The sequence below is a fragment of the Osmerus eperlanus genome, chromosome 3 (assembly GCF_963692335.1).
Source record: "Osmerus eperlanus chromosome 3, fOsmEpe2.1, whole genome shotgun sequence".
Lineage (NCBI taxonomy): Eukaryota > Metazoa > Chordata > Actinopteri > Osmeriformes > Osmeridae > Osmerus > Osmerus eperlanus.
Genome location: NC_085020.1, coordinates 8721901 through 8744396, shown reverse-complemented (window position 1 = coordinate 8744396; position 22496 = coordinate 8721901). Strand labels below are relative to the sequence as shown.

General features: G+C 49.4%; 2 protein-coding genes across 7 annotated transcripts in view; one reads left to right on the top strand and one right to left on the bottom strand.

Annotated features, from left to right (window-relative positions):
- Window positions 1–17988, top strand: part of map2 (microtubule-associated protein 2) — a 56957-nt gene extending 38969 nt beyond the window's left edge. For 3 of the 6 annotated variants that reach the window (XM_062456996.1, XM_062456998.1, XM_062457002.1), the window contains 12 exons: window positions 1827–4358; window positions 4673–4927; window positions 5079–5207; window positions 6377–6432; window positions 7644–7791; window positions 8457–8758; window positions 11215–11370; window positions 11673–11765; window positions 13585–13677; window positions 15154–15235; window positions 15710–15822; window positions 15977–17988. In XM_062456996.1, coding sequence (XP_062312980.1) covers window positions 1827–4358; window positions 4673–4927; window positions 5079–5207; window positions 6377–6432; window positions 7644–7791; window positions 8457–8758; window positions 11215–11370; window positions 11673–11765; window positions 13585–13677; window positions 15154–15235; window positions 15710–15822; window positions 15977–16195 — 4178 coding nt within the window. In that variant the 3' untranslated portion in view covers window positions 16196–17988. The remainder of the gene's footprint in view (window positions 1–1826; window positions 4359–4672; window positions 4928–5078; window positions 5208–6376; window positions 6433–7643; window positions 7792–8456; window positions 8759–11214; window positions 11371–11672; window positions 11766–13584; window positions 13678–15153; window positions 15236–15709; window positions 15823–15976) is intronic. The other 3 variants (XM_062456997.1, XM_062456999.1, XM_062457000.1) reach the window with 3 other exon arrangements.
- A 225-nt stretch (window positions 17989–18213) lies between these two features.
- myl1 (myosin, light chain 1, alkali; skeletal, fast) lies at window positions 18214–22267 on the bottom strand. The gene is made up of 6 exons (XM_062457008.1): window positions 22028–22267; window positions 21059–21086; window positions 19768–19911; window positions 19215–19385; window positions 19017–19094; window positions 18214–18752 (listed from the first exon to the last, which is right to left on the bottom strand). Exons 1-6 carry the CDS (start codon window positions 22160–22162, stop codon window positions 18724–18726), a joined length of 585 nt encoding a protein of 194 aa, XP_062312992.1. The 5' UTR covers window positions 22163–22267; the 3' UTR covers window positions 18214–18723.
- Between the last annotated feature and the right edge of the window lie 229 nt (window positions 22268–22496).

Genomic DNA, 22496 nt, shown 5'->3' with positions numbered 1-22496 from the left:
CATGTAGACCTAAATAAAGTGAGCAAATGCAAAATCACAGCATGTTTTGGGTTTTAGTCCAAAGTAACCTAGAGAACCTTATCCATAAGTGGATGGATTGGGAAGAACAACTTCAGGTCGGATTCGGGGTTGATCAAATTTAGAGTCGAAACGCACATCATTTGCAGTATGCATGTCGTTATTGATAAAGTTGTAAATCATAGATCAAGTATAAACTGAGGTGTTGTGCTGGCTTGGCGTGTGTGTGTGTGTGTGAGATGGAGGAATGACCAGTAGTCGAAGATTTATTGTCCACATGTCAGAACACACAACACAATACACAAAATAAGATCCGAAACTTCACCCATAAACAAACATCCGTGGTGTATATATTTCTGTCCACAGTAAAACGCTGTGCTGTACGCCACATTCCACAGAGCTGAAAGTGTTCCGTCCGTGTGTACCTACTCATGTAACCCAAGTCTGTGTTGCCTGTTAGTCTTGATGTGTCCACATCTCCCCCCTCTTTATAAGAAGAAGAGACCGACGAGGCTCTTACAGTCGCCTACCAAGAGGAGCAGGAGGTGGAGGAGGAGATGGAGGAGAGTGCAGAGGCAGCAGAGTTCCAGGCAGCTCTTGAGGAGCAAGAGCGGCCGTGGAGTGGGGATGAGCCAGAGTCTGAGCCTGAGCCGGAGCTGGAAAGCCCCCCCGCCGAGCCCTTAGAGTGGGCGGAGGCCGTAATCGAGGCCCAGGCTATGCCCTCTGAACAGGCAGAGGCAGCTAGTGCTCCCACTGAAGGCCCTAGCAGGAGGAAGGAGTGTGGCGAGGAGGAGGAGGAGGAGGAGGAAGGTGTGTCCTCTGCTCTCCCTGCCTGCATGTTACTGTACTGTGTCAGACCATTTTATGGTCCACTTAGGTGAATATGTGGAATGGCCTAAAGTCCCCCTGCGCTCTGCTTAGGCTGCATTTAGGCAACACAGGCTTGTCGGTGAAAGGAGACATTTTTGAACTCCTCGTTTTATTGTTTTTGCTCTGGTTTGCTTCCGTTCTTCAGTTTCCAGTTGCCTCCTGAGCAGCAGCTTCAGGCTGGCTGTTTTGTGTCCGTGTTTACAGTGTCGCCGAATTTAACTCTGCTTCTCCCAATGTCGCTACAGGCTCCTTGGTGTTCTCTGTGTGTGTGTGTGTGTCGCAAACGCTTTTTCTTGTTGACAAATTCAAATCATTCTCATGTGAACTCCCAAAGGCGCAAAGTCATTCACGCATCAGAACCATCCATTTTCAACTGTTCAGTTTTTTTTCACAAATATCATCTGTTATATTTATTTATCGACATTATACCATCCCAACGTCTTATAACATGTATTCTTTTGTGAAGAAATGGTTTCATTACACTTCAACAGTGGTTCATTATGTAAAAAAAACATGGAATGAAGAACAAACAAGTTGAATGAAACTAAATATACTGCCATGCAGAGTCACCTACCATGACAAACTTTGCTATTTTGTCATTAGATTTCATCCAAGGCCATATGGAACCATTCCATTCCTCATCGCTTGGTTCTCATCCATCGACACCATGGCGCATGTTCCTGTTCGGTCCTGCTTCATGCCTTTGTTCAGTCCATCAGTGAGTGGGTGTGACTTCATGCACTCGTCGTGCCTCCACTGTGATGCCCATTGTGCTACCGTGCAGTAAGTGACTCGGGAGAACAGCTTTGTTTGCCTGTCTGTCCTCTGGCTCGGCCTGGCTGCCTAAAACATGATCTCGACCCCAAAGCAAAAGCTACAGTCGGCGGCTCACCGGGCGAAGCCGAGTCGAGGCAGATTACTTAAAGCTTTACTTTCAGCTCTGAAGATGGAGTCTGACAAACAAGGCAGTGAGAGGAGTGGCTCCATGAGTCCAGACAGCATTGGGTCGGAGAAGCGCCCGGAAGAACCGTTCGACCCCCACAGCCCTGCGTTCTTCAGCGGCGACACGTCCGAACCGGAGCCAGCCGCTTCTACCCCCACTCCCTTGAGCGTCCAAAGCCAAGCCAAAGAGCCCGCCAAGCTTCTCTCCCCACTGCCGGCTGAGCTGCCTGTGCAAGGCGAACCCAAGACGGTGTCGGAGAAGCAGCCTTCGGTGGAGGTCCTGGAGTTCACCACCCTCGTGGCGGGGTCCGACATCCCCACGGAGGGGGTCAAAGTTCAAGAGGTTAAGAAAGCTGAGGCAGGAGATAAATCGGGCATGTCAGCTTATTTCGAGACGTCAGCTCTTAATAAGGCAGATGAGGGCCGCGCTCCGGCTGAAGGTTATTATGAACTGAGCACATCAGGGGAGGACAAGAAGGGAGGAAGTGCCTGTCCAGAGATAAACTACAGCATGTTGGCTCAGGCCCCGTCCGGAGAGGACACACTTGACACCAAGAAGAGTGTGGATGAATTGAAAGCCTTGCCCACCAGTGAATGCAGGCTGTCTCCAGGCAAACTCGCCCTGGAGCAGAGGAGCTACTCCCTCAACATCACCATCGGGGCTGTGGATCCGGGACGGCCTCGGGGCTTCTCTCCTTTGGCGACGGACATCATGTCCTACACCAGCGGCAGTCTGGATGAGTCAGCTGACTACCTTCCGGTCACCACGCCCTCTGTGGAGAAACCTCTCCCGTTCCCACCGCTCATTCTGGAAACCGCCGCCTCAGTCACCTCTGAATCCTCCTCCCCTCCCCACAGCTCAGAGCCTGCCCCTAAGACCAGCCCCCAGACCGAGTCCCCAGAGTCTCCCCAACGCCCGAAATACTGCTACAAGAACGGCACTGTGATGGCCCCAGACCTGCCCGAAATGCTGGATCTGGCCGGGGCCCGGTCCAGACTGACGTCTGAAAACACCGACCCGGAGATCATAAGGAGGAAGTCCGTCCCCGCGGATGTTTCCACGATGGTTAGCGACCCGCTAGCTCAGATGGCGCTAGGAGAACAGAGCCCCACGGCGGCTAAGAGCGAGAGCCAGCTCGAGGAGCTGGGCTACTGCGTGTTCAGCGAGTATTCGGGGCCCATGCCCTCCCCTGCAGACGTCCACAGCCCCCTGGACTCCCCTCCCCAGGCCTTCACCCATTCGGTGCTGGAGGCGAAGATGGCGGAGCAGGCCCGAAAACAGGGCACGTCGTACGAAAAGACCCCTCAGCAGTCGGAAGAAAGAAACGATTCCGTCGAGGAAAAAGAGGAGAAAGAGGAGAACGATAAACCCGCCGCCTTGCGGGAGAAGTCTTTGCCTGGCTCGGGGCAGGACGAGACGCAGCCGAGCCAGCCGACAGAGACCTTTGTGACTCCGACAGTGACGGTCACCATGGAGGAGGGCCAGGCCGAGCCCGGTGCTGAAGGGGAGGCGTCAGCGAAGGAAGCCGAGTTGGAGATCGCGGACTACGAGCGTCAGATCCGTAAACTGGAGATGGAGGGGCGTCCCCTGAGCGTGGAGGAGGAGCGGGAGCTGCAGGAGCTGAGGGAGAAGGTCAAACTGGTGCACCAGGAGGCATACGAGGAGCTGGACGCCGAGGACGTGTACCAGCTGACGGGCGTGGCCAAGGACAGGATCACAAGGCCCATCAAATCCTCCCCGGCCTCCTCTGTCGAGAGCACCGCAGAGGATGAGAGGGCGCCGTCTCCGGGCCTGGACAAAACCAGGCTGTCTCCCTCCAAGATCAGTCACCTGGAACTGTTTCCTTCTGGGGTGGGGGTGGCTGAGAAGACCAAACAGGAAGAGGTCGTCGAGGTCACGCCCAAAGTAGAGATTGTGGAGGGAAAGGGCTCGAGCCCAATGGCCGAGCCAGAGGAGCCTGCTGTAATGACTTCCCAAGGGCCTCCTGCGAAGGAGGAGGATGTCAAACTCTCCGCAGAGCCAAAAGAAACGACGGGAGAGGTCAAACCAGCTAAACCTGTAGAGAAAGACGCCATTAAGGCTGAGAAGCACGGGGAGGACGTCGCGAAAGTCGAGGGGGAAGGCGGTGAGGCCAAGGGGGCGGGCACGGCGGCGGAGGCGGAGCCTCGCGCCGTCATCGAGTCCGTGGTGACCGTGGAGGACGACTTCATCACCGTCGTCCAGACCATCGACGAAGGGGAGGAGCCGGGCCACAGCGTGCGTTTCTCCGCTCCCCTCGGGGCCGAGACCCCGCAGTCCCTCCAGGCCGACACGGAGGAAGACGAGGAGGAGGAGGAGTCCGTGGAGCTGGCCCAGGAAGTCGAAATGGAGGCAGCCAGCCTGGAGGACGTGTCGGAAGCCCCGGAGACCCCCGCCTCCCCAGGGAAGGAGGCGCGCATGGAGACGGAGGGCCAGACGGAGAGCTACGACAGGGATGAGACCACCATGGATGACTCCATTCTAGACAGCTCTTGGGTTGACACTCAAGGTAGGCTCTCTCTTGCTCTCGTACTATACGTTTTCATGATATCAATCGAGCGACGATTCAATAATGTTCCAATGAGTTTTGTGCATAGAAACAGCACGACATCTGCATAATTAAACCCGAGATGAAGAAGCAGAGATTAAGCTCAGAGGTTAAAGGTCGAGATGGACTGTGGACCCTTTAAGGCTTCACAAACAAGAAATACATAGGATTATGTGAAATATATGAATATGATGAAATTGAGACGAGAATAAAATGTGTTTGGTGCAACCTGTTACCGGTATGACTGTAGATTTAACCCCGATTCTTCGTTGTAGATGATGACAGGAGCATGGCCACTGAGATTGAGCCCCTGCCCAAGGTATCTACCCCAGTCAAGAAGCCTGACCAAGGCATCCCTGCCCAGAAGCTTGCTCAGGAGAAACAGAAAGACAAGCACCAGAAGCAGGAGAAGCCTGTCAAGCCCAAGACCAAGGGGGGCAGGGCGAAGGGACGTGTTTCCACCCCGGAACGTAAACTCGTTCGCAAGGAGCCCGTCTACATTCCCAGAGAGGAAGCCAAGAAAAAGAAAGGTTTAAAGTGTTTCATTCAATCCTTGTTAGAGTAAATCTTGGTTTTGTAGGGCATGTTCATCGACAGATTATTTGATTCTCACACAGTCTAACTGATCAAATTGCCAATGGTCTCTCTCTCTCTCTTTCTCTCTGTCTCTGCCTCTCCCAGCTGTGATTAAAAAGACAGAGCTGACCAAGAAGGCAGAGACACAGACTCGCTCCCCAGCTAGGAAGATTGTGTTGAAGGCCGCGATTCCCCGACAGGCCCGTCCGGCCTCTACCAAGAGAAAACCCACAGGTGATCTGCCACCACCTCGCCAGGACGCCTGTCAAAAATGACCAGCATCTTCCCATCCTTGCCATTCGTTACACAGCTTCCATTTTGTTTTTTTCCCCCAACATACTGTATCTGTCATCATATAAGTGTTTTTGCATTTAACTGAATAATAAAAAAGAAAAAGTTCAGTACATTTTCTTTTGGCTTGATTTTGTTCATACTGTCAGATTGATTTTTCTTTCTTTGTTTCTCCGTGCTACGTTTCCTCAGTGATCCCATTCTCACCCGTCCTTGGTTAGACCTTTGGTGGTCATCACACGCTACTTCATAACGATGTGTCTGTCTTGTATCTCCTTGGGCACTATTTCTCTGCTCTCTAACTACTATTGTTTCTGTGTAACCTTTTTTGACTATGGTCTGTTACTGTAATAATATGGGAAAGCTCCCAACAGAGATTACTGACTGTCTCCCAGGATGACCCTTATGCTCCGCAGTTATTGTAGTTATTCACACTTTCACAGGCCCTCAGCAGTGGTTGCCAGGAAACTGGTGGTTTGTGCCTGTCCATGAGATTTGTGGAGGAGTGCTGATTTCCCTCAACGCAAACAGAAGAGAGAGAGAGAGAGAGAGAGAGAGAGAGAGAGAGAGAGAGAGAGAGAGAGAAAGAGAGAGAGAGAGAGACAAATTGTTACTTTTTACAGGTAGAGACTGACTGCTGTGTGTCATGGATTATTCTAGAAACCCAGTAGATTGCTGCATTGCCCCAATTAAATGTTTCCAAAGGGTGGGCTGGGAGTAACCTTACATAATAATAAATCCTTCATTCTATGTGATACTCTGCCAAACTATTTGGCAAATAAAGCTCCTTCTCTCTCTTTCTAAATTCAAGCCTCTATGCCAAATATGTCATGATATGTAAATTACTGGGGATGTTACCCCATTTACTGAGATGTTATAGCAGACAGTAGGCCTACGGCGTACGTGAACCTTTGTCGCCTCTGCTTTTCCTGATAGATAACTGTGCTGGTGCACTGGCTGTAGCGTGGGCGTTGTTCTTAAGACACAGCTGCCGTGTAGGGTGTTGTTGCTGTATCAATGCTTTGTGTGCATATCTGTCAATTGAAATATCAACTCCATTCCTCTTCTCTTTGCCCGGCCCTTCTCTCCCTCTCTTTTTCTCTGGTTCCCAGTTGGAGAAGGTCGTCAGCCCCTCAGTGTCGCCAGGCAGTCTCGGGACAGGGCTTCAGTAAGTACGATACAGTTCAGCACAGGACAGAACAGGACTGTAATGTGGACTGCAAGTACATTGCTGCTGCTAGTCTGGCTGAGAACAGTAAACACTGAACAGACACACCGACGGTTACTATGGATCAGCTGTCTGACTTAACTCCACCCATGGTTTCTCTGCACACAGCTACACATAATTCCCTGCGTGCATGTGTTTCTTAGTATGTATCTCTTGTGTATTGCATGCATTCATTCATTTTAGAATTAGCATAATTAAAGATGTGTTTCTGATGAATAACCTCCCCCTTATCAATATTCACATTTGGTCTGTTTATCTAGCATGTCTCCCCTGAGTGTTTGGTTGAGGAGAGTAAATAGCTGTAATTTGTGGTGTTTCTTATTGACTCACTGGCTGACATTTACACAGTGAGGGTAGTTTCCAGTGCATGTTGCTCCAGCCTTTTTAATGGCAGTAACAGACTCCAAAGCATTGCTTCCTCCTAAGGACCACATCTCTCAGAGACATTCTGTCTATGTGTGACAGATGCACTGTATGACCTTAGAACGGGGATGAACTCATAGCAACAGCGCTGGTCTTAACACATTCCATTTGTTCCACACTAACCAGAGCATCACTGGCTTTCTGAATGGTCCACGAATGTTCACCCCTCATTGCCTGCACGCAAAGTTCTCCTCGAATGTTCATTTGAACCACAATTCCGTTTACCTGCGTTACGCATGCTTTCTACGCATGGAATCTTTTCCGTTTTCAGAACAGTTTTGGTTCGGTCCTCTGTTTGCCTCCTACTTCCTGTGGTTGTGCTTCTCTTCCTCCTGCATGCCTGTCTACCACTCAGATCCCCTCACCACTCACAAAGATCCCCACCTTCAAAACACTGTTCACCACCACTCCTCCGCCTACACGGCAAAACTCCGCCTACTTCTATCCCAGAAAGAGTTCACTGGTGGATGGGGAGTTATGTAGGCCCCGCCGTTCCTCTGTGGGGCCCCATTACCCCCTCACGGCCTCCCTCAGCAGCAAGGTAAGGCTAGAGACGAGCAGGTTCTGCTGGGTTTGGGTTAAGCCAACCCTGAATCACCACATAGAGCAGTTTGTTTTTTGACTGATGCTTTTAATGCAAAAGCTATTCCCACAGCCCTCGTTTTCCAGCCTTCTGATCTCAAGAATTGCCCTCTATGTGTGTGTGTGTGTGTGTGTTTGTGTAACAGGATGGTGGCTCACAGAGCCCAGAGAAGAGGTCGTCCCTGCCACGGCCAGCATCCATCCTGAGCAGACGTAACCACCACCACCACGAGCACGAGGAGAGCTCCACCTCCATAACCAGTTCCGGCTCCACCGCACCACGCAGACCCACATGTATACTACCCCCTCCATCCAATACAACTTACTTTCTGTCTACCTCTCTCTCTCTCTCTCTCTCTCTCCCTCTCTCTCTCTCTCTCTCTCTCTCTCTCTCTCTCTCTCTCTCTCTCTCTCTCTCTCTCTCTCTCTCTCTCTCTCTCTCTCTCTCCCTCTCTCTCTCTCTCTCTCTCTTTCTCTCTCTCTCTCTCTCTCTCTCTCTCTCTCTCTCTCTCTCTCTCCCTCTCTCTCTCTCTCTCTCTCTCTCTCTCTCTCTCTCTCTCTCTCTCTCTCTCTCTCTCTCTCCCTCTCTCTCGCTCTGTTGCTTTGTACCTCCCTCACAGTGGGGGATAGCCTCCTTCTGATATCCACTCTCCCCCTGTTTTCTCCCCTGACCCTGTCCTTCTCGTCCTCCCCTGAAGCTTTCCGCACTGAGATGAGGGCGGAGCACAGGACAGCCGCGCCCCTAGTATGACAGGTAGAGAGGAACTCTCAGTCCCTCATCCGGTCTCATCCAGTCTCATCCGCTTTCATCTAGTCCTTCCAGTGTCCTTCCCTCTCGTCCTGCGATCATCCCACAGCATGCGTTCAAGTAATAAAGCATGGCCACATAATGTACATAGTCACATTTGGACGTCCAACCTCTCTTTGACCTCTCTTTGACCCCCCCCCCCCCCAAACAGCCGCAGAGTCAGTGCGCTCCCGCTCAGCCCGCAGTGGCCATTCCACCCCCCGTACCCCGGGGTCCACCGCCATCACACCCGGCACCCCGCCCAGCTTCTCCTGCCGCACCCCTGGGACCCCCCGCTCCCTCAGCCTGCTGTCCCAGGAGAGGAAGGTCGCGGTGATCCGCACCCCGCCCAAGTCCCCAGCCACCACCCCCAAGCAGCTGCGCGTCCTCAACCAGCCCCTCCCCGACCTCAAGAACGTCAAGTCCAAGATCGGATCCACAGACAACATCAAGTACCAGCCCAAAGGGGGCCAGGTAAGGTCTTCACCCTGCCTCCGCCCCCACCCCTCCCCCCCCCCCCTGCTCTGACCCCCTTCTTCAGGGTGTCGACCTCTCTTTCTCCCCACTCTTCTCGCACCTCTCTGCCTCCTTACCTCCTTCCCTTGCTCAGCCTCGATGTGTCGTTGTGTCTGCTGCCTCGCCCTCAGTGCTCTCGCTACTGTAGGTGTTTGCCTTCCTCTGTACTCCTGCCTTCCTCCTCCTCACCCTCTGTCTGTCTGTCTGTCTGTCTGGTTCCTCTCCATGTTCATAGTCCGTGGCTGTCCAGTAGCGGTGTCTTCATCCCTCTATCGATCTGTTTGCTGGATCACAGTTGTGAGAGGAGGGCAGCGTTAGATCTCAAACACTCCATCAGAGTGACTCAGAAAGACATGGTGGCCTACGTTCGGTGACCTGAGGAGCGACAGGATGGGAATCTTAGATACTTTGCGTTGCCCTTGAAGTTGTAAACATACAGGATGTTTTTGTGTTTTTCATTGACACGTGGGGCCGTCACGGTATATGTTTAAATAAATACATTTAATAAACAATCTCAGTGATGTCATCCAATAAATATGACAGTCTCCTGCTGTAGAAGACACACACAAAGCTTGTTGTAGAGAAACCGGTTGGGCAAAGATGGAAGCACTTCGTGGTGTCGTTTAATGAATCAGATGCTCCTGTACTCTCTAGTCCTGAACGAGACACTAATCTGAAGTCTCCCTTCCGGCCCGGAGAGATAACGTCACGTCTCAGACGAGGCTGAAAACATCAGATGAGAGCCTGCCCAGATGACCTGATTAGGGTCGTGTAATATGTTTATAACTGGGTCTTGTGGAACACTCCAAATTACAGGAATGCCCTACTCACAACCTGGCTGGTCCATCATTCTTCTGCCTGGGATGACGGGAGATGGATCGAGCTGGTTCCAAAGGTAGTCATGCCTTTCGTCTGTGGGCCGGAAGTCCAGGGGGATGTGACAGGTGCAAGCAAATACGTTTCTTGGCGTTTATTCATCTTTGCAAGTGCCGAGGTGGCAATGTAAAGAATGAGGGGGAAGCTGAAGATGTGTGGGACTGGCCTGCGGTGGGACAAGATCTAAGCAGACGAGCCTCACTGTCAAGTCATTCTGTGAGTTCAGCGTTTCATCGTGACCCCACGGCTCGGCTTGGTAGCTCGCAAATACCGTCTGCAACACTTTGAGGTCCCCAGCCACCCTGTCTGCCAGACTGACTCAGCCCAAACATGGCCTCACCTCCGGGTGACTGCTGGTGTATCTGCCTGGAGCCCGATAGGGGAGTGACAACTTGTCCCCCCCCCCGTCCCCCCCCATGGTGTCTGTCTGGTAATGGGGCCACTGAGGCAGCCAGACTCCTCTCTGACTGGGTAAAACAACCAGACCGAGTTTAAATATTCATCCTCCCAGTGGGGGTATGGCATTCCTTTCTGCACTTTTGACTCTGTGACTGGGGAGTGTTTTGAAAGCCTATGAATGTTTAAGGATCCTGAGAGCAGCCCCATACAGACACTTACTGGAGCTCAAGTCCTCTGTGTGTGTCCCTGAGTGGTTATAGACATTCACAGAGCTATTTATCATTGTGTGAATCATCACCGTTTATTCAGAGACAAAGACCTCTCGTTTCATTATGGAGTGGGCTTATTAGATCGGAGGCCGTCGATATAGACAAAGAGCAAAGGTGAGAACGAATATCGTGTTTTAATTTCCTTCGGTGCGGCTCAGACTGATTGTATCCATGTTTTTGTATGAGATCCCTTATTAATGAACCAAGAAAGTGAGAACACTGTGATGGTTCACTGGAGAGTTTCTTCTAAGCGTTCGGATTACCCCATGTACTCGTACAAGACGTCCACCTCTTGCCGAGGGGCCTTAAAACACAAACATGGGCATGTTTGCTTGCTCTTGTCTGCCATCCTCCATCTTGTCCGTCCGTCCGTCCTCCCCCCCCCGCCCCCCCCCATCTGTGGGAGGGGGGGTGGTCCTGAAGTGGTCCTTGTGAATCATGTGAATGTCAGCGCTTCACATCTCCAGACCCAGCTGTACGGCTTCGGCGTTAAGGGCTTCATCATGGGCTTAGGCTTCTGTACGTGTGCGCGTCGTTCCCAGGTTAGAGCAGGCCTCTACCGCAGCACAACACCTACCGTTTCAGAGACCTGCATTTAAATACCAGCATAGACAGTCCAACAACATACCAGATATAAAGTGACCTGACTTAGTATCCAGACCCACTCCCCCCCAAACTCCCCCTTTCCCCAGTAGCAATATAGTATCCAGACACCCCCAGTAGCAACCTATAAAAGACAACCTTTGACCCCTCAGCCATGTAGCATAGCAGCCTAGCATTTTCCAGCACATTGCCCTGCCTGCACCAGACACCCGTCCAACCACAGCCCCGGCTGCAACTGACCCGTCCAAATGTGTTTGCTTTCTGTAGCAACACAGCCAACAAAGCAGAGGCCCACAGCTCACAGATGGCAAATGCAGCTCGTCCTGGATCTGGAAATCTGTCCTTCGCCTGATCTCTCTCACCCTATATCTGTCTGCTGCACACTGTGTGACATGGGCCCCCATGCCAACCACAGATCCACTGGTATACCCCACCTGCACACACACACACACAAACACACACAGCGAAACACGCTAATACCTAGCATAGGAGATGACTCAAGCTTCAGTATCACAAACACATGTCATGACATGAACTTTAGCTCATCTGCCTTCTCATCCCTGTACATTCACACATAATCCATTGCTATACAGTCCATCAACAGTTGTTGCTGCCTCCATGCTTTTCCTCCTAATGTTTGTCCCAGCCATAACGTGTCCTAACCTGTCGGCATGCCCCTACATCCATCCCCATTAAGGAGGGCCATTGTCTCTGTATTTTTCTAGATTCAGATTTTAAACAAGAAGCTGGACTTCAGTCACGTACAGTCAAAGTGCGGATCCAAGGATAATCTGAAGCATTCTCCCCGTGGAGGCAATGTATGTACCCTTCCATCTCTCCCTTTACCTCTGTCTCTCTCCCCTCTGGTGTTGGGGAGATGAGTGAACTGTCCTATAATTAGGGGGCTCGAAACTAACCGACACCCCTACCCCCACCTCATGTTACCCTCCCTCACTCTGCCGTCCACTCTGCACCAGCCATCGTAGGCCACACACCTGTAGCCCAGATAAACCCCTCCCCCGGGCACACCTGGAAAAGATCTGGCAAATCTGCTGCGTATCGGTCGCATCGTTTGTCAAGTGTCCGTTGTGTTGAACAACAACAAGGTCCCTCGCCCACAGAACCGCATGAGGAGTGGAGATTCACTATCCTGAGCACTTTGTCTACTCATGTGAAAAACCTGGTGTTTCAAACTGAAGTCTCCTCTTCTTGTAGCCCATCTATTTGTCATATATACCCACTCCTGTGAGGTGTATATATTTATATATATATACGTATATACTCAGATGATGGTGTTGGTGACTCACAGTATCAACACTGGATCATCCTTCATGCAAAATTCTCCGGGACTCAAAACACCTGATCATTGTACTTCTCTATTCCTAGCATAGAAGATGGTATAGAATTTCTAACTTTACCAACAGGACTTCACCTCACTCTCAAAAGTGTGTGTCGTCTTCAGCCAGCTTAGTACAGGCATATTGCATAGAGAAGTACAACAGGAAGGAAATTCAAATGTCTACTGTGAAATGCAATACACTGGGCATTTCATACAACTGTTTGTTTTCTCTGTCTATCACCAGCTGTGACCTCCAGCCAGATGACCTCTCCGCCAATGTCTCTTTCTCACTCTCTCCCTCCCTCCCTCTCCCTCCTCCCTCTCTCTCTCTCTCTCTCTCTCTCTCTCTCTCTCTCTCTCTCTCTCTCTCTCTCTCTCTCTCCTTCTCTTCTCTCACCGCTCGGATCTTCTTATTGCCTTTTTCTTTCCACTGCAGTGTTTTCCGGTCTAGTCTGTTGCTCCCTCTTTGAATGTCGAGCACCGTAGAGTAGACGCTTCGCTCCGTTTTAAGCATTGTTGCTCTGTTCGTTTCCAATGTTATACCTCATTTGTGCGCTAACCCAACATGCCATGTCTCCCTATAGCTTCAGAAGAGCTTGCTCACTACTTGTGTACATAATGCGTACGTCATAAGCCCTGTATCTTAGTAACCGTCCTTTATTCGCCAAGTGTCAGCAGTCTCTGTCTGAAACAGAGTACTGCAACATGGCAGGGTTAGCCCTACAGTTTTCCTTTTAGCCAACACATGGAGGATTGTGGGTATTCTGGCAGCTCACAAGCCACTGAAGAATGCAGTTGTGACTCTGCTTCATCTCTGAGACATCCTCAGAGCATCCCACGAGAAAGACAGAGGCTGAGGCGGATCAAGGGGCGCTCTGGGCAAAGTCTCGGGGTGCTCTAGGAAGACGAGCCGTAAACGGTCAGAGGGAGAGCGCTAAAGTGGTGGCACAGAGAAGACAAACACATCCGCTGCATGGTTCCCAAGCAGAGACAAATGGGAAGAGCTCTGGAGGCCGTTGTAGACAGTTCTCTCTCTCTCTCTCTCTCTCTCTCTCTCTCTCTCTCTCTCTCTCTCTTCTCTCTCTCTCTCTCTCTCTATGTCTCTCTCGCTCTCTCTCTCTCTCTATGTCTCTCTCTCAGGGGCCGTGAGGAGGGCAGGGTCAGGGTGGGGGTCCCAGCCAATCAGTGTCGGTGGCTTCCGAAGCAGGGGGCGCTTGTCGACAGTCCTTAACCTTCTCCCCTCCCCCTCCCCCCGTGTCCCCCCCCCCCCTCCCCTTACATGTCCCTCCCCCCCACAGGTGCTCATTCCCAGTGTTAAGCTGGACTTTAGCCATGTTCAGTCTAGGTGTGGCTCCCTGGACAGGAGGCAGTACTCCGCAGGAGGAGGAAATGTGAGTCTCCTACCTCTCTCTCTCTCTCTCATCTTTCTCTCTCTCTCTCTCTCTCTCTCTCTCTCTCTCTCTCTCTCTCTCTCTCTCTCTCTCTCTCTCTCTCTCTCTCTCTCTCTCTCTCTCTCTCTCTCTCTCTCTCTCTCTCTCTCTCTTGTCTCTCTCTCTCTTTCTCTCTCTCTCTCTCTCTCTCTCTCTCTCTCTCTCTCTCTCTCTCTCTCTCTCTCTCTCTCTCTCTCTCTCTCTCTCTCTCTCTCTTGTCTCTCTCTCTCTCTCTTTTCCCCTCTCTCTATGTCAGTGGTGCCATGCCTCGTTCACAGTCACCAGGAGGAGCAGTTCTGGACTGGCCCCTCTCTCTCTGCTCCTCACCTGGTTTCCTTCATTCATCTCTCCTGTCTTTTCCGGCTGTGGTTTCGGTTGTTTTCAGGGGAAAACCGCTGAACAATGCTGGGTGTTCCTCTAACCGCCTGGCTAAATAGAGACAGTGTGGCGAATTGACAAGAGAACCAACCGACACACCCTTGTTTTCGCTAACACAAACCACAGCACCACCTCTGTTACCGACCACTCTGTCACTTGCATTGTGCATGGTGCGGGTACCACCTACGTCTTCCTTGTGTGTGTTCTGAACTGTGCTGCACCAACACTAGTATACACGGAACATCATTCCCTTTTGCGCCTACTACGCAGTTGTTGCTTGGTATCGTAATCATTTTGGTTTTTCAGGCTTACCTCTTCTTACACTACGCACACACATGCTAAATCAATAACGTATGAATTGATAACATGCAGTCTGTGCATGTTCTTTGGACACATTGTCGCTAACAAAACTAGCAAACGGTATATCCTGCGTGCGTATTGTATGTACTGAATGTCAAGTGAGATGACGAAATGGGTCAATTGATCGTTCGTCATGCTCAGCTGAAACGTTTTGGTCACTATGTCTAATACTGTACCTCCACTTCGATCCTGCTCGCTTCCCCTCTCACTCACAAGCTCACTCACCCATCACTCTCTCATTCATTTTGTAGCTGTGTATGTGTGTGTGTGTGTTCCTTTTCTCTTCAGATGACCTGGGTGTGTCATACCTCGTTCTCTGCTATTTGTGCTTTGTGTCTTTGCCTGTGGCTGTTTTTTCATGTTGCCTCCATGTTACCTCCTCTCTCCACGTACTGTCTTCCAGTATCTGACGGCTACGATCAAGTTAGCAAAATTGCTCTTTTTGTCAGTGTTGACTGGGCTGGTTGTGAACGCCGTCTACAACAGCTCAGTCCAGCACAAGGGAGCTGGAAAACAGACATAACTCTGGTGTAAAGCTGGTGTTTGTTTGACAGAGTTAGCTATGGCTAGCGATGTGTCACAACCCAGCCTCCCACCCCAGAAGAATGAGGCTGTGTGCGTATGGAGGCTGTGTGCGTGCGTGTGCGTGTGCGTGTGAACGCACATGTGTGTAAGCTCTGACTCCTATAATCCTGATAGGTACAGATCCAGAACAAGAAGATCGATCTGAGTCATGTGACCTCCAAGTGTGGATCTCTGGACAACATCCGTCACCGTCCAGGTAACGACCTCTACATAAGTGGACACCCAGTGCTACTGGGGAAAGAACGTCCATGTTAATCTGAAACAGCAACATACACCAACATACTCCAACAATGTGACTGTGAGGACAGACTGACTCAGCTGGAAAGTCCAACAGTCCCACATTAACACATTGGCACACCTTCCCTTCAGATTTTATAACAATTCATGATTTTATGAATGGATCCTGGACTATTATCAAAATGACAATGAGAGCATAATAAGATTATCAGTTGTTTGCTGTGTTATGCGGAAAAACACCACTGCAAAAAACGAACTTAGCTTCCATCGCCACCTGCTGGACACATACTGTATTTAACCAGTGGACATTTCAGATCTTTACACCATTAAACCTCTCTTTGGAGGACAGATTATTCTAACATTGTGAGAGAAAGAACTGTAATTGTCTCTGCAATTGTAACTGTCTCTCCTTCCCTCTCCTCTTCCTCCACAGGGGGAGGTAACGTGCGCATCGAGAGCGTGAAACTGGACTTCAAAGACAAGGCCCAGGCCAAGGTGGGTTCGCTGGACAATGCACACCACACTCCCGGTGGAGGCCACATCACGGTAAGTGTCACCTAGACAGACCCTCACTTGGGGGACGTCATCGCTTTTCTCGACTTCAGCCAGGTTAGCAAGCCCCACCCGACATCCCCATGTGACGCGCGTGCCGTTGTACTCCCCCCCCCCCACCTCGTCTCACGCTCCCTGCTTCCTCCAGATCGAGAGCCACAAGCTGATGTTCAGGGACACGGCCAAGGCCCGAGTGGACCACGGGGCCGAGATCGTGACGCAGTCCCCCGCCGGGTTGTCCGGCCCCATGTCGCCTCAGCGCCACAGCCACCTATCCTCCTCCGGCAGCCTCGACGTGCTGGAGTCGCCGCAGCTGGCCACGCTGGCCGAGGACGTCACCGCCGCCCTGGCCAAGCAGGGCTTGTGAACGTCAGGACCCGCCCCCCTGGAAGAGCCTGACGCTGCCCCCCCGACCCCCCCCCCCCCCCCCCCCCCACCGCGGCTCGGCCGACGCCCATGACTCTTACACCACTTGGGGTATGCCTGAAGCTCCACGTCCCCTGATCATCTTCAGGTCGTCCCAAACGCGGGCGGACAGCCTGCACCCCCTCCCACCAATTTCCCCGTAGTCCCCTGATTACCCGGTACCTCCCCTGATTACCCGGTACCTCCCCTGAGAAACCGTCGCTCCCACTTTCATGTCAGCCAGATCAATGACATCACACACCTAACTGTTCCCCTTCAGGAGCTGCTGACTCAGCTTGCTCCAGTTCTATTTCTATTTCCAACCCCCCAGTACATGTGCATTCGCCTCACTTTTTTGGTATTTTATAAATGGTGCATAGATAGAAATCCAATCCAAGCACTGACCCAAGATCAGCTTTAGGTGTTTGCACAAATTAGGCTGGGTAGGGACCAGGCATTGGGTTGGCTGGTCTCTGTTCAGTGCTTGGGAGCAGCCTTTTTCTACACTAGGTAGGAAGTCATGTGACAACACCCATACAGTATGTGTTGTTTTGCTAAGTAAGTGCATGGACCTAAACCCAATTCAAACATTCCTGAAGCAAGTCATGATTGCCCAACATCAAACCTATAGTATGACATAACATATATAAAAATATGTATAAATATACCAGCTCTTTGTCAGCAACATCTTCTTCAAAACAATTTAAAAAAAGTGACAAGCCTATTATAACTTATACCTGTAAAATTGCATTATTGCAAGAACTAGATCACAGTAATGATGCGCATGTATCATTTCTAGTACAAAAAGAGGCTATTTTCTATTTCAAACAAAACATTTTAGTAAGCTATTTCCTGAACCATTGGATAAAAAAGAACACTTCATGTTTTTGTAGATATTAGTTAACTACACTATGATGTGACGCTTGTTGATGACTTCAGACAACTGTCTTGGCGTTGCTAAGGAGTGCTTATTTCAGACCCGCTAAAAGAGGAGTTTCTCATCGACTACTTTTCTGCAGAGGGCTGGTTAGCTCGTACAGGTCACTTAGTCCTGATGAGCTATTTCACGTTGCCTAGGCCTGGTTGTATGTAGTACACAGTTGGATCTCAAGCTGAAGGTCTCATAACACGTCAGTCTCTGAATACCAGAAACTGCTGCTCATCTCAGTTTGAGCTCTGATGACTCCCAACCATGCGTGCAAAGTCCTTGCCAAGTCATTGCTCTAGAGCAGGCTGAAGAGGCACCCAAAGCTTGTTGTTGTCTGAACTGCATTGTGGATGAAGCTATGGTGATTGTCTAAGATTCATCTCATGGTAGGAAGCAGATAGTTTGGACAGTTGTAACTGTCACTGCACCTGGTGTCCAAGATGTCCGCACTTCGACGCTGGGGATTGTTGAAACATCTAGGGTGGGGGGAAAAATCCCCCAAAAGAGCATTTCATAAAAATAAAAATAAAACGACTTTAAAAAAAGGAAACTCAATCATGTTTGATCATCTGTTTGATAAAGTGTACCGGTATATTTTTTCTGTCATCATTTGTGGTATACTTACCTTCCTGATACTCCTGATGTTTGCTTATGTGTTTTTCTGCCATGCCCCTCCTCCTTCCCCACCCCATGACCCCCAACCTACAGTAACTGTAAATGTATTTAAAAGGTCAAATAGATGTACGCAGTTTTGCTCCTGTTGATATGATACTGATAAGAAAAAATGCTCTTAACATTAATGACAATAAAAAGACGGAAAAACATGACATGAGAGTCTACATTTCTGTGATCAGCTTTGCCTGTATAGTATTGGTGTGCTACTTGCAGATCACGGTGGCGATACGTGAGATAAGGTTGTAAGATCTTTTAATGTTGTTAAATCTTTTTTTCTGTGAATCGACAGATCAGTGTGCTCATACAGAGCAATTGCGTACTTCCACTACATCCAGAACGATTAAGGACAACAAAGAATAACAGCGAGGGAAAACTGGGAGTTTGTGGAAAGTTTATTGGGAAATGACGGATAGAGTGCTATAAATTAACTTAGGGGAAGGGAGTGGTTTGATGGCCAGTCATGACAAAAGCCAGTCAGTCATGGTGGGCTGGCTCGATGATGCAGGCAGTAACTGAGGTGGAGGATGGTACAGCACTTCATCGCTGCTCCACCCCCCCCCCCCCCCTCAGTGTTCCACCCACACACACACACCCCCCCGCCTTCGACAATCAGGGAGATTGGGTGTTTATCCAGCAGAAGAATGTTGACTGGAAAATAAGGACGCATCCATTGAAGAAAAAGAAAGAGAGCACCAGAGGAGAACAAAGAAAGAAAAACTGGAGAAAAAAAACAACAAAACAAAACAAAAAAAAGGTTTAGAAATGACATCTCATAGTCCTTTTATTCCCCCCTGTTTCTCAGGTGGCTTTCGAAACAGTGAGTGGATGTCCTGACACCATGGGGTCTGCAGATACATGAAAGCTTCCTCACTGTGGCTGGAAGCTCTTTACACAGACATGATGTGCTTGACGAAGGCTGAGGGTGAGGTCAGGGAACGGGGTGGCACATGAGAAGGGAGGAGAAGAGGGAGACGGAGAGAGGGAGGGAGGAGAAGAAAGGGGGTGATGAATCATCCTTCCAAAACGAGTCACTGTCATGCAAGTGAATAATCAACTAGTGCCTGGGTTTTAGGTTACGGCACCTATATAAGTAAAAAGTGCTGATTGGATCGAAGGACCTGGTTTCGCTGTCTGAGGTATGCATATGGCGTCAGAGTTGTCATAGTAAATCTGGGCTCACCCTCGTAGTTGATGCAGCCATTCTCATCCTCCTGTCCCTGCATGAGAGCATCGATCTCCGCCTCAGTCATCTTCTCACCTGTAGAGCAAGGAAGGATATGGAATGTTACACTCGGTAAACCGAATCCACTCACACCCACGCACCCACCCACCCACGCGCACACGCACGCTCACTCTCAACCCAAGTCTTGGCACTCACCCAGTGTTCCCAGGACAATACGCAGCTCAGCACCCATCACTGTGCCATTGCCCTCCTTGTCAAAGACGCGCAGACCCTCAACATAGTCATCGAGGGTTCCCTTTGGGCTGTTGACAATTATCTGGAGCATGGGCAGGAAGCCTTCAAAGTCTACTCTCTTGTTGACCATGTCTGAGCAGGGAAAGAGACACACATGTTTACACTCAGCTCCTGTCACAAACTATTACGGACTGAAAATAACTTCGACTAAATGGACGAACAGAATTGTAGTGCAACTGCAAAAGAGGTGCATTCGCCCTTCAAAACTTGCCATTTGAAACCAAATCCCATTAGGAATGCTACTTGGCATTGTCTTTGAGGATTATTAGCTATAAAGAAGCTCTAAGTCATGAGAGTGTCTTCAAATGTGGTATTGAATGTTCGGACAAACAGCAAGGCGTCGTCACGTGTAGAGTGACACATTTATTCCCATAGCCTGAGGTAGCGCTGGGATGAAGCTAGGAAAACAAAAGGGGCGGTAACGAATGTCGTGTGCGTGAGTATGTATTCCTACCGTCTTCGGAGGGGTTCCCCAGGGTTGCTTTCACCTCCTTGTTGGTGGGGTTCTGTCCAAGAGCGCGCATGATGTCAGCGACCTGGTTGAAAGCCACCTTGCTGTCACCCACCCTGTCGAAGAGACTGAAAGCCTCTCTGTAGTCTGTGAGTGGATAAGAGAAAGGAACATTGGTCTGATTGTTCCTTGGGTGACTAGACCACTGGTCAAAATGTAATATTTAGGATAACAACACAACAACTCTAAAATATAAACAGACACACGTTTAGTGGTCATCCTAAAGTGTTATGGATATAATCAATTGCCAGTAGAACATTTTGTTGTGAATTTGACAGACTGTGGTTCTGAGGCAGCTCTGTACTATATAGGGTGTCCTGACTGACTGTTAACAACAACATTCCCAGAAGTGCTTTTGTATTAAACTGTATCAAAGAGCCAGCCAGAGACTGGCTCCATGAGGTGAGGTGAGATGAGGCAGACATTGCATCTAACTATGCGTAATAACGCGCATGCCACAAGTTAAGCGACACTCCGAAAATAAAAAGAAACCTCTATGGGCTTTGCGAGGTTCTCAATCAAAAGTGATCCCTTGAAAGATTCAAAGGGCCTTATTTGATGTTCATGGGCTACCACGGCCAGCTGTTTAATTTACTGCCCGCCCATGAGGAGGTTTTACAACGACTGGCTTGGAATCGATACATGGCCAAGAACATGAGCTCCTCCTTTAAAAGGCAAGGCTGTCTCTGACTGATCCAAGTAAAACTTGGGAATGCTGACAGCAGCGTAACCAACACCAGCCACGATGACTGCTTTGCTTATAGCTGAGCGCGAAGCACATACTTTCACTAACGACAAGGATTACTTTCAGGTGGCAATTACGCAGAGATATGTTTGATTACATGTATTTTCACAAATTGGAATGGAGACAAAGCATAGAGTAACAGTGGCAGTTGAAGAATGTGTACAATTTCCATTATGCCATTATGAAGGCCCAGGCCTATCCATAGCTTCGATTTATTTGAGGCCTGTGTTCGGCAGCGGCATAAATGCGACCGACATCTAGGCCTATAGTCTGGGAAAATATTGTGTGGCCATTCTGAAATAGAAATATATCAACTAGCTTCAAATCTAAGTGTGGTCATTGCTATTTTTATTGAGCTAAAAAACGTAATGATTGTCTTGATTTGTCCATATCAGTGCACCTTGGTAGACAGTATCACAGTGACATGGTCAGTGTTTTTGGTTCAGTGATTTTACTAATAATACGTTTGTAGTTGTGAAGACTACTCACCCTCCATCTGGTCTGGGGTGAAGTCAACCTGTAGGGGGAGACAGAGAACAATTCAGGACCACTTGAACGAGCCTTGTGTGCAGACGGTGTGGCCATTATGCTTTACCTCTGGGTCAATCTAGGCCCTCAAAGCAACAATGGAGATTAGGGCATGATTCTGGGGTTAATTGCTGCATTACATCCCATCTTCGATAGTTTCATGGAGGATTTGAAACTACTGAGCTTTTCAATAACTCTTGGTTTATGTTATGGCTATTGCAATCTTTCCCAAACTTTCCCATCAACATCTTCAAAATTATGTGTCTCGGATGTGTAAATAGAATGTAAAATGCTTCATCACATTTTTACATATTTTTCCCTACTTTTTTACGAACTTTATTCATACTTCACTGACACCATGACCTTCATTCTAGACTGCCATGTTTGTTATTATCGTTTAATAATTCAGTGAATATATCAATAAAGTGACAATAAAATAGCTAATTATATTTTTTCCACCCAATCAATGTCTGTTGAATAGGTCTAGTCCTGTTTAATTTAGTCTCGAATCTCGGCCAATTTTACACAGAGACACTCGATGAATGAGTGTCCATCTTTAGATGCGTTAACATCTCCACATTTGGAGATATACTGCATTGACGTTGCATTTCTGTCGCAACTGACTTTACTGAGTAGTGCAACAGGAGCTATCCATGGTGCTGGTGTTTTAACACCTTCAGTCCTCAGGTGGCGGTTGCGCCCGTTGGCTAGCCATTCGACAATTATAGCAATTAACCAGTATCACAATCGAAATGCAATGAAACGCTATGCAGTAAAAATACAAAATAAACATTCTCTGTTTCACTTTGGCCCACAGATGTAATGCATTTTAAAAGTTTTCCGTAATCACAGAACCCAATAAAATGACCAAGTGCACAGCAGAGCAATTAACACTTCATTAGAACGAGATTATCAGAGAAGAACAGTTACCTTGACGGCAGACAGGTCAATTGGAGGAGGTCCTGCAGGTACTACTGGCTCAGGCGCCGGTGCGGGTGCCGCGGCCTTTGCGGGTTCAGCCTTCTTGGCAGGTGCAGCTGCCTTAGCGTCCTTCTTGGGTGCCATTTTGACTGTTCAAGTTAGTCTACAGACAGTTCCAGGTGAAGAAAAGAGATGAGAACACAAAGAGTGTTACACGGCTTGGAGGGGACTCGGAGGAGGAAAGGGGCGTCTGGGCGTTTATATATGAGAATATTTTACTCGACACCCCGGTCAACGTGTGACTTGGAAAGTGATTGGACAGCTCGCTGTTATGGGTGTGAACCCCTTCTATACATGGAATAGAGACGACCAAGCTGAATTCGAGGGGTGGCGCATTCGAACCGGTTTATTTAGAAACCGAATGAAATAAGAAAGCATGGGAAACGGTGAATGGGGTTGTCTGAGGTCACCAGTTAAC

Bases quoted from the DNA above. Each gene is read 5' to 3' on its own strand.
- myl1 (XM_062457008.1), bottom strand. From the start codon at position 22,162: ATGGCACCCAAGAAGGACGCTAAGGCAGCTGCACCTGCCAAGAAGGCT. The intron at 21,087-22,027 runs GTAACTGTTCTT...CTCCCCCTACAG, and splicing joins TTGACCTGTCTGCCGTCAAG to GTTGACTTCACCCCAGACCA. The intron at 18,753-19,016 runs GTGAGCCCAGAT...CCTCACCCTCAG, and splicing joins TGGCTGCATCAACTACGAGG to CCTTCGTCAAGCACATCATG.